The sequence below is a fragment of the Salmo trutta genome, chromosome 14 (assembly GCF_901001165.1).
Source record: "Salmo trutta chromosome 14, fSalTru1.1, whole genome shotgun sequence".
Taxonomy (NCBI): domain Eukaryota; kingdom Metazoa; phylum Chordata; class Actinopteri; order Salmoniformes; family Salmonidae; genus Salmo; species Salmo trutta.
In genome coordinates, this window is record NC_042970.1 from 47,770,912 (window position 1) to 47,782,956 (window position 12,045).

Sequence of the window (12,045 nt, forward strand, 5' to 3'; positions counted from 1 at the left end):
CCCCAAACATAAGGCTATGCATTTAGGCCAAACGGGGTATTCCTTTGCCGTGTTTTTCTGTTGCAGTATTACTTTAGTGCCTTGTTGCATACATACAGTATGCATGTTTTCGTAATAATTGTATTCCTTTCACTCTGTCATTTAGGTCATTATTGTGGAGTTACTACAATATTGTTGATCCATCCATCCGCAGTTCTCCCATCACAGCCATTGAACTCTGTAGCGGTTTTAAAAAGCACCAATGGCCTCATGGTGACATCCCTAAGCAGTTTTTTTCCCTGTCCTTCAGTTCAGAAGGACGACTGCATCTTTGATGTGTCTGGGTGATTTAATACATCATCCACAGCATAAGTATTAACTTGACCATGCTTAAAGATATATTCAAAGTGTGATTTGTTATTGTTACCCATTTACCAATCACTGCCCTTCTTCATGAGGCTTTCGAAAAACTCCCAGATCTTTGTAGTTGAACCAGTGCTTGAAATGTAATACTTACCAGAGGGACCTTACATATGTTGTATGTATGTGGGACAGAGGAAGGGGTAGTCATGAAAAAAAATCACGTCAACCCCTATTATTTCACACAGAGTAACTTTTGCGATTTGTTAAGCAAAGTTTTACTTTTGAATTCATTTAGGCTTTCCTTAACAAAGAGGGTGAATACTTATGCAACAACTATTTTAGTTATTTAACTTTTATAAAATTGTAAAAATTTATTTTCACTTTGACATTATGGAGCATTTTGGGTAGATGAATTACAGTCTTACATGGAGCAGTACCAGGACTTTCTGGTACACATACTGTACATGTCCACATACAGTGCCTTTAGAAACTATTCACACCCCTTGACTTTCAATGTTTTACTGTGTTACAGTATGAATTTAAAATGTGCCACTGGCTCTCCACAAAATACCCCATAATGTCAAAGTGGAATTATGTTTTTAGACATTTTAACCCCTTTGTTATGGAAAGTTACTAAATAATTTCAGTAGTAAAAATTTGCCTAAAAGTCATAATAAATTGCATGTATTTAAATACTGTGCAATACGTGTTTAACATGATTTTAGGAATGACTACCTCATCTCTGTACCCCACACATACAATTATGTGTAAGGTCCCTCAGTCGAACAGTGAATTTCAAACAGATTCCACCACAAAGACCAGGGAGGTTTTCCAATGGCTCGCAAAGGGCGCCTATTGGTAGATGGATAAAAGACAAAAAACCTATTGGTAGATGGGCAAAAGTTTTTAAAAAAGCAGACATTGATAATCCCTTTGAGCATAGTGAAGTTAGTAATTACACTTTGAATGGTATATCAATACACCCAGTCACTACAAAGATACAGGCATCCTTCCTAACTCAGTTGCCAGAGAGGAAGGAAACCACTCAGGGATTTCACCATGAGGCCAATTGCGACTTTTTAAAACGGCTACAGTTACATACACATCAAAGATCCACCCGGCACAGCCAGAAAAGGACTGGTCACCTCTCAGAGCCTGGTCTCTCTCTAGGTTTCTTCCTAGGGAGTTTTTACTAGCCACTGTGCTCCCAGATCTGCATTGCTTACCGTTTTGTGTTTTAGTGTCTGCTTTCCAACAGACACTGGGAGACAAATTCAGCTTTCAGCAGGACAATAACACAAAACACAAGGCCAAATATACACTGGAGTTGCTTACCAAGACGACACTGTGAATGTTCCCGAATGGCCTAGTTACAGTTGACTTGAAGATCTATGGCAAGACTTGAAAATGGCTGTCTAGCAATGATCAACAACCAAATTGACAGAGCTTGAGGAATTTTAAAAAGAATAATGGGCAAATACTGTACAATCCAAAGTTCTTAGAGACTTACCCAGAAAGACTCACAGATGTAATCATGTAATCAAGGTTATTCTATATTGAGTCAGGGGGTTGAATACTTCTCCAATTAAGATATATTAGGGATTTATTTTTCATATCTCTTTTTACAAATGTGAGAATTTGTTAGAGTATTTTGTGTAGATCGTTGAAAAGAAATGACAACGAAATCAATTTTAATCTCACATTGTAACACGGCAAAATATGGAAAAAGTCAAGGGGTGTGAATACTTTCTGAAGGCGCTGTAAATTCAGTTCTACATTGAATCCCCCCCTCCAATAGTGGCACAGTTGAAATTCCCTCTGACATCCAGAAATAGACAGACATAAACAGTAATATGATTCATCATCATATATTAGAAACCTTGCCACCTGTAGAGACACATCGTTTCAGTAGGGCGTTATGGGACTTCAGGGAAACGAAAGACCATTCAAGGATAACAGTATTGTATTTTTAAGCATGCTCTGTTTTCCAAGTAATATCATCCTATTGTAAAATAAATTAATGAATTCACTCTGGCTACGAATAATTCAAATCCTGTGTGTGTGTTTGTGGACACTTTTCAACACCAAATAGAGAGCGGAAACCCACATTTTACTTAGCAAAAAATGTTTAATCTCTCCTTGATGAGTGTTTATTTACAAGTAGTAAATCTGCAAAATAGGAAACAACAGAATATTTACACAATGAACATTAACCTACACACTTGTGACAGTCACTTCAAGTCTGAAACTTAAAGTATCAGAATTATTGGATGTAGGAAAAAAAATACGTTGCCAGTTTGTCTATAATTGATTGATTTTGTATTTTCTTGTATCCTTTGCAGTTTTCAATTGGAAAAATTAAAGCTACTGAGTTGAGAGTTTGGCAAAAAGTAATGAAGAGGAAAATAAATGGTCAGAATCTTCTCAAACCAGGGCTTGGGAAAGGCAATAGTATGACAAGGCATGACTGGGTTGATCATTTTGGGTCAGATTCCCAGATCAGAATTAAACGTATTCCAGCTCCAAAAATCATGCTCATTGGAGAATCTCCTTTGAAAAGGTGCTTTTTAATCCAGGAATAGGCTTATTCCGGTTTCCCGGGAAACTGGCCCAATCTGTTTGGGTGTAGATGGTTCAGGGAAAGATTAATGATGAGTTAACTTGAGTTGATGAGAGATGGACAATGTGAGGTCATAACAGTTCATGACAGTTCATATGTATATCGACTGACAAAACACTATAATATGGCATGAGATGGTCAACCAAACATAATGTGGGGCTAACCACAAACGACTTCGGCAGGCTGTCGATCATATGACAGCACTATATCGGTCCTATGAGAGCTTTATGTCAGCCTGTGTCAAGTTTTAGCGCCGGTTCCTCTTGATCACATTAAATGGCCATGATGCTACTAAATCGACATGCTGTACATTGTACCACTTCAGTGACACCAACACAAGCCAATCACCATACAAACAAACAAACAAACAAACAGGGACAGATCATGTGAAACAATGAAATCTCACGTAGGAGCCTTCTGGACTTGGGGGAAGCAAATTGATCGAAAACTCAAGCAGTCATGCAAAAACAAGCTAAAGTCATCCTTCCCTCAAGGCCGTAACATTGAAACAACGGAACTACAGCGCAGAGAGAACGTCGCAAAACAACAGAGGAAATGTCCTGAGAAATGGAGAATAAGTTGCATCTTCATAAAAAAAAACAACCAGGGCAGTGATGGGAGAAACGCACATTAAAGAGTTTGGACAGGCCGAGCTGCCAGCGTGTAATGTATTTTCCGCATACATGGTTACGATGCGGTTATTTCATAGGACTGCTATTAACAAATTCACTGAGCTCCGGAGCTTTGGAGACCAATCTACTTCATTAACTTGTGATCTAAGAGCACAGAAAGATAGACGCAGCAAAAGAGGGAAAGTTGTGTACTCAGGGAAAAACATGTTTTTTAAAACCCTGTAAAGCTGACTAATCATTTAAAAAAGAAATTGCAGTATGTACAGTAGTTAAAAATGTTTTATGTCAAAATGTAAAGCTTTCTCCCAAGTTAGTCAGGTACACGGTTGCTTAGAAAGAAACCCTGTTCTGTTCGAAGAAGCTAACTTTGGAATGTTGTTTTGGCCCAAGAACGCTAGTAGTGCAAGACGAGTGGTCCCTAGAAGGGTTCTGTTTGGCTCTCAAAGCAGCAGCAGTATAGCCTGGTCTCAAATCTGTTTGTGCAGTCCTCTCAACACATTGTTAATACTGTCTTGGCTATACATCATAAACTGATCTGGGACCAGGCTAGCACCCCTATGTTAACGGTCCGATATGTAGAGAAAGGTACAACAGGAATGCAGTATAGCTATATACATCAATGTCTGCGTCCAAAATGGCACCCTATTCCCTATATAGTGCACTAGTTTTGACCACTGCCATAGTGCAATAGATGGGTATTATAGTGCCATTTGAGATGTACCAATGTGTCCTGTCTATTTAGGGGTGTTTTTTTTCTTCATTTCTGTGCAGAGGAATATTGGAAGGAACCTGGCATACAATGGAATTGCAACAGCATTTATTTCTGAGTAAAATGATAGCCCTGATGGTTTAAAAAAAAACATTCTGATGTGGATTATAGCATCAAGTCACTCATTCAATCGTGAAAAGACACAGATGCTTATCTGATGCAATGTTTTCCACTGATAGTGGAGATCAGAAAAGAAACCTTTAGATCGGTCAAGTACTTAAACTTCAGATAAACCAAAGACGTCTTTATCTTCGGCGTACCGTATTACGCACAATATACATGTTCAAAAGAGAGACGAGAAAAACAACGAAAACAACCTAATTACAATAAAATTGGCCAAAAGCTTCATTTCACTTCATCATCATGAAAAAAACCTAAGTAAATACAATGTACAAAATCAAACAAAAATACATTAGACCACAGTTTGGTTTTCGGCAAGCAATAACAAAAAAAATAAAAAATAAAATAAATAAAAGCATCGCACCACAAAGTCAAACTTTCAAAACTTCAAAAAAAGAAGGGAAATAGAAGAGCAAGAATAACAATTATCTGAAGAGAGAAGTATTTAAAAAAGCTTAAGCCACACATGGCATTAGGGTTTGTTTAGATGGAAACAAGTGCCAGGGGAGCTAAGGGATTACTTAGCCTTGTGTTGCTAATGAGTGGAGGGTGCATCTTCTCCCCAGTCCCAACCCCCCGATGGGTGAGAGCTAAAGCCCCGTCTTGTCTCATATCTCTGGGTTAGGAGAGAAAGAGATTTCCGTACCGTACTACCATCACCTTGCCTATTATTTGCATAATAGCATTGGGAAGAGATGAGCGAGAGGGGCCTGCAGCTGGAAAAGGCTTTCTGTCTTTCTCCACTTTGTCATTTTAGACTGAGAGGCTTAGTAAAGCCCTACCTGACCCCATTTAGCTATTTATTTAACCCTTATTTTACCAGTTAAGTTGACTGAGAACACATTCTGAGGCTAACACTAGTAAATAGGTGGACCAAGTCTGGAACCACCAAGAGTTTGACTGTTGTTGGATGTTACGAGGATGAGAGAATGCCTAGGGACGTACAGAAGAGATTAAGAGAAATACTGAAGGAGGGTGGATTTCCGGTTGTATAGGGGTGGAGATACGAGGCTTGTTTAGGGGTAAAACTGTGTTTTCATCCTGTTCACAGCCCCTCAAGACGTACTGTACCCAATACGTTATTTCAGGTCACATGTCGGGTAGAGTGGATGTTCTATCACATGTGCACTCGTTGACCTATGACCCCACTCAGCATTGGTCATTTCCTGCCAAGCTCAGCCAATCAGATGTGGTGATGTTAACTGGTGGTGGGGTAGCTTATAGATGGTTATTGGTTCAAGTAGTGCAATGCTCTACATTGGTCAACCACTGTAGCACAAACTGTCAAATTCTTTAGCCCTGGAAGATACAAATTAGCCTTCAAACTAGATTTAATCTGAAGTGTCTAGGAAAAGAAGCAACGCTTGCGTGAGTCTGTGATGCTTTTCAAAAAACGAGATTGCACAACAGATCGGAAATGACAGCAAATTCTTATTTTCGCAGGACCTCTCCAGCCCAACTTTCCAATACAAAAATTTTGACAATATAATGAGATGCCCTTCCTATGGTGGCCCTAAGGGACAAAGTTTACATTTTTGTATCTTTCCATCTTTTATTACTCAGAGAATAATTTCAGTCACTAGGCATATTTATATTTAAATCATACGGTAGCATATTCCATCTAACAAAATGTATTTTCACTTCACAACAACAACAAAAACATGGCACAGGATAACTTTTGTTTATTTTTCTTTTGCGGTTGTTTTATTCTTCTAATGTAGATTTTTTTTTTGCTCGAAATATCAAATTAAAGTTTCATTGTTGATGGATTTTTTAAATTATGTTTGTCAGCTAAAAACTGAAATGTTTTCACCCTAATCTTAATTTCTTAAAAAATGTAGTTGTATTTATATATAATATCTATATAGTCTTCCTTTGTAACTCTTCTGCAAATTGTGCAAATTCAGCAGTAACACAGGTGGCGAGAGATCAGAGTGGGCAGTTGATTACATTTATTGAAAAAAATTATACGAAAACAAAACAACAGTAATAATGTCTTTGACTCCTACAGGAATCATGTGACCCGAGGAGCCACTCTCTCATTGGCTCCGAGAAAGGCCCATGTCCAAACAACATTCCGTCCTTTTCGTGATGCCAAAACGGAGTTCCATTCCAAAACTCCCATCCTGTCTATCCGAGACACAGCTTCAGCGAAGACAAAATCCAGGAAAACTGACAGCGGAGAAACAAAACCACGACGACAACAGCTACGATAATCAAAATGCTTTCCGGTGATGTTGTCTCTCGGTGTATGTTCGACGAAATGTCCAGTGCCCCGGTCTCTGACACACATACACACTTATAGACCTGCATTTACACACACATACACACACGCACAGGCCCGCCCAGTACTGCTGAATCGCCCCTGTGCAGTGTACTGCCTTCTGTCCTTTGCAGTAGCTCATCACGTGTTTTTAGGAGGGTTTGAAAACCACACTGTCTGAGTTTCATTTTCTCTGGGTGAGGAGAGGCGGAGAGGAAGATGGAGAAGAATAGGATGAGAGGAAGAGTCGTTCCTCAGCTGGCCAGGGCCATTGTGTCAATGACCTGCTCCAGCTTGCTCCTGAGTCTCTGCCTCCGCGACTGCTCATCCCTCTCCAGAGCTGACAGGATCTGAGGATGGAGAGAGAGAGGGCGAGAGAAACAGAGAGAGAGAGAGACCGAGAGAGACAGAGAGAAGGAAAGAGACAAAGGGGAGGGATGGAGAGAGAGGGCAAGAGCAAATGAGAGAGAGGAGGGGAGGGAGGGAGAAGAACAATGAGAAACCGTCACCTTAATTTGACAAAAGCAGTAGTTGAGAGCAACAACGGAGCAGTTTCTCAAAGTGATATATTCCAAAAAGTAGGGTGCAATCCTTTCTAAATAAAGGCTAAATAAATAAACAAACAAAAAACCAAAATGGTGGCCACTGTCCTCACCTCGTCCTTGTACTTGACTATGTAGGAGTAGATCTCGTGCAGGGCGCTCATGCTGTTGAACTGGCTGAGGTGGAGCCGCGACTGCTCCGCCAGGTACGCACTCATATCCTGGTCACTGATGACAGGCATCCGCGAGATGTCGGAGTAGTACCTGAGAGAGACAACAGGATTAAAGTAGGGTGATTAAAGGAGAAAAAGAGAGCGAGAGAGGAGAGAAAGAAAGGAGAGGGAGAAGAGACAGTGAGGGAAGGGGAACAACAAAAAAAGGGATAGGAGAGAGGATCAAAAGACCAAATGATTCATCGAGGCGCTTGCCATTAACCCTGTCGACACCAGGTAGAATTCTCAAGTTTAGACCCCCCGTTGTTTATATCAAAGGCCCGGTGCAGTCAAATTCAGTTTTCTCCTGTGTTTTGTATCATATTGTACAACAGCTGATGAAAGTAACACTGTAAAAGTGTAAAAAATATGATCAGTGTTATTGATAGGTCCTGGTCTACACAGGACCTTCTAATCAGCAGGTTTTACATGGGTGAAGTTTCTCCTTGCCTGGTGATATCACCATGCGGTAAATTGGTTAATAGACCAATAACAAAGAGCCAATAACGGCTAGTTTTCTGTTTCTCCCTACCCACCCAGACAGTCCTAGCAATATTCTTGCTTGAGAAAGTTATTTGCTAAAGCACATAAAAAAAGACCATTAAATGGAAAACTACTACAGTAAGGTAATTAATTGTTACCCAGAAATTATTTAAGAGTAAGACACTTATTGTTAGAAAATACCTTATCTTGAACGGTGCAAATTACTCTTTCATACAGTATGATACATCATATGACGCATCAAAAGGCTTAAAAGGAGGATAGAACCCTGTTTGAATCCAATCTTAAACAAAGTGAAAATCAGGTTTTCAACCTGATCCAAAAATGTCTGCCAGGTGCATAACAAAGCTACTAGCCGTACCGTTCCACCCAGTTCTTGTAGTTGGGAATGTCTTTAGCGTAAAGCAGCTTGTTGGAGGGTGAGTCTTTGCCCAGCTTGTGTTCTGAGGTGGAACAGGAGTCCATGAAGGTCTGGGCCACCACAGACAGACAGGCGTCTGTGATGCTGTTCTTGTGGATGTCAAACACAAACTGGGGGTTCTTGATCACGTTCACCCAGAACCTCAGAGGAAGACTGGGGGGGGGGGGGGGGGAGGAGAGAAGGAACACATTTTAGTTAACCATAACCAGAGGAGGCCGGTGGGACGAACTATGCAGTGGCAAGAAAAAGTATGTGAACCCTTTGGAATCACCTGGGTTTCTGCATAAATTGGTCATCGAATTTGATCTGATCTTCATCTCAGTCACAACAATAGACAAACATAGTGTGCTTAAACTAACACCACACAAATTATTATTTTTCTTGTCTATATTGAATATATCATTTAAACATTCACAGTGTAGGTTGGAAAAAGTATGTGAACCCCTGGGCTAATGACCTCTCCAAAAGCTAATTGGAGTCAGGAGTCAGCTAACCTGGAGTCTAATCAATGAGACGAGATTGGAGATGTCGGTTAGAGCTGCCTTGCCCTATGAAATAAAACACTCCAAATTTCAGTTTGCTATTCACAAGAAGCATTGCCTGATGTGAACCATGCCTCGAACAAAAGAGATCTCAGAAGACCTAAGATTAAGAATTGTTGACTTGCATAAAGCTGGAAAGGGTTACAAAAGTATCTCTAAAAGCCTTGATGTTCATCAATCCACGGTAAGACAAAGTGTCTATAAATGGAGAAAGTGCAGCACTGCTGCTACTCTCCCTAGTGTGTGGAGAAAAAAAGGCACAGCACACCAACATCAAAACCTCATCCCAACTGTAAAGTATGGTGGAGGGAGCATCATGGTTTGGGGCTGCTTTGCTGCCTCAGGGCCTGGACAGCTTGCTATCATCGACAGAAAAATTAATTCCCAAGTTCATCAAGACATTTTGCAGGAGAATGTTAGGCTATCTGTCCTCCAATTGAAGCTCAACAGAAGTTGGGTGATGCAACAGGACAACGACCCAAAACACAGTAAATCAACAAAAGAATGGTTTCAACAGAAGAAAATATACCTTCTTGAGTGGCCCAGTCAGAGTCCTGACCACAACCTAATTGAGATGCTGTGGCATGACCTCAAAAGAGCAGTTCACACCAGACATCCTGAGAATATTGCTGAACTGAAACAGTTTTGTAAAGAGGGATGGCACAAAATTCCTCCTAACCGTTGAGCAGGTCTGATCCGCAACTACGTAAAACATTTGGTTGAGGTTATTGCTGTCAAAGGAGGGTCAACCAGTTATTAAATCCAAGGGTTCACATACTTTTCCCACCCTGCACTGTGAATGTTTACACGGTGTGTTCAATAAAGACATGAAAACACATAATTGTTTGTGTGTTATTAGTTTAAGCAGACTGTGTTTGTCTATTGTTGTGACCTAGATGAAGATCAGATCAAATTTGATGACCAATTTATGCAGAAATCCAGGTATTTTCAAAGGGTTCACAAAATTTTTCTTGCCACTGTAGGAGGACGTGCCCATTGTAATGTCTGGAATGGAGTAAATGGAACGGAGTCAAACGTGTATTTGATACTGTTCCATATTCCATTCCAGCCATTACAAATAGCCCATCCTTCTATAGCTCTTCCCACCAGCCTCCTCTGTCCCCAACACTCACCCCCAAACACTGCAAGGAAAAACACTATTACTCAACTTCTGTCACATATACTCTCTTAGACAACCTGCCTCACACACAAACTTGCTCTTCCTCCCTCTGTCTCACACACACACCCAACACACATGCACAACTGCCCTGACCCACTCACCAGTTGCTCTTCCACGTGTGCCGTACGTCCGAGTCAGAAATGGAGTGTTTATCGGCCTGCTCGTCCAGGAAGTCAAACATGTACTTGATGGCGAGTGGCAGGGCGCTACCTCTGTGGGCCGTGCTGAAGATAGTCTCAAACAGGTCGTCCACAAATTTCTGCAACGTACCCTGGGGAGACGAGAAGGAAGATGGAGATGAATCACAGACCTGGGTCAAAAAAGTATTGGTTTTCTTTCAAATACTTGGAGCATTTGATTGAGGCTGCTTGGAGAGCCAGATTGGCAGGGTTTGCACTTTGGGGATTAATGCACTTTTGGGAAGAATCGAAAGTATCAGGCACTATTACAATAAGTAGAAACTACACTTGGCCAAGTCTCCTGTTGTCCTCCCACTTGCGTTAATGATTAAAAACACTCCAACCCCCATATTCCTAACCTTGCACTTTTCTACCTGAAGTAACAATGGAAATCACAAGATAATGAGAAAAGAACAGGGGAGAGAGATTGCAAGGGTGAGCAAAAACGCCTTAACGTCGTTAGCGCCTGTAAATGACTGCATGGTATTGTGGGGCATTCTGCTCCTGGTAGATGATATGCTACCAACAAGGCATGGAGGAGCAGAAAGTAACAGGCTGTCGGTTAATAGCATAACACCGCCCTAGTGCTTAATCCTAGTGTCACTAGCACCAGTCTCATTAAAACATGGGCTGGGCCGCATTCACGTTGTGGAACGATCAGATAGAAACAAGAGCCTTCTACCTGCAAGAGCATTCCCATCTGGAAGGTTCGGTACGATGCACCCTTACGAACGCAACTCTGGACAGCAAACCTGGGCCCGGGTGACTTGAAGGAATGCACATTTTTGTTGCAGCCCAACACAAACCAACTCATCTGGAAGCGCTCGATTCAACCAAGGTGTGTTTTATAGCTGGGCTAGAACAAAAATATGGACACCCCATTAATCAATTCAAACACTGCCTTGAGGGTACCAATAAAATGTTCTAGGTCCTAGGAAAAAGCCCCCCCCCCCCCAATCCCCACCCCCCCGACCGGGACCCGATTCCAGCTAACACCAAACAGCTCAATAGCCAAAGGTCAGGCTGCTAATTAAGACACAACGTAGCGTTTGGGAGCTGCACCTCCTCATGCAAAAGGTTATGAAAAATGTTAATGAGCCTCTGAGCCAGTCGCCGGGGAAACAAAGGTCAATGAGCGAGCTGGCTGCGGGAGGAAAGCGGTTAGAGCTTGGACAGTGGGTGTTGTTTTTCTTCATTGGAGGAGCGATCCTCCTTTTATAGGATAGCTGTAGGCAAAGTCATTAATATTCATCAGTTACGTCGGGTGATTGGTTGAGCCTTCTTGGGTGTGAACCGTCACACAGACGCGCTGCGGAGCCGTCTGTTAAGCTTGCTCGCCGGCATTAGCAGTAAGCACCGAACGACTTGGGAAACCCAGCCTCAGCTTAATTAGTTGTGAAATGAATAAAAGCTTCACCAGCTAGCTACCAATATATTGTAGTTTCACTGCCTGATCATTCATAAAACTTGTCTACTAGTTGTTATTTTTACCTTTCCACAAACTGTCTATTGCTTGATATGAGCAAGTTGACCAAAATGTATCAAAGAATAAGACGATTAGTTGGCTAGATAGGGTATAACACGGGTAACCGGGATCCCGGTACATTGATTTAAACCGGTGTTGAGCCAAGGGCCTCTATATAGCCTAGGCTATTTTCCTATCATCCCAATCCCACTGAAACCAGAAATTCGCATAAAAATTCCTAACTTGAATCTATAATC

The 12,045-nt window shown here is 41.3% G+C and overlaps 1 protein-coding gene across 2 annotated transcripts in view; it reads right to left on the reverse strand.

Moving 5' to 3' along the window:
* Positions 1 to 2,450: 2,450 nt before the first annotated feature.
* LOC115208290 (plexin-A1-like) overlaps positions 2,451 to 12,045 on the reverse strand; it is an 86,034-nt gene continuing 76,439 nt past the window's right edge. For both annotated transcript variants that reach the window (XM_029776225.1, XM_029776224.1), the window contains exons 20-23: positions 10,246 to 10,415; positions 8,363 to 8,575; positions 7,402 to 7,552; positions 2,451 to 7,096 (exon numbers count right to left, since the gene is read on the reverse strand). In XM_029776225.1, the coding sequence (XP_029632085.1) occupies positions 7,001 to 7,096; positions 7,402 to 7,552; positions 8,363 to 8,575; positions 10,246 to 10,415 (630 nt within the window). In that variant the 3' untranslated portion in view covers positions 2,451 to 7,000. The remainder of the gene's footprint in view (positions 7,097 to 7,401; positions 7,553 to 8,362; positions 8,576 to 10,245; positions 10,416 to 12,045) is intronic.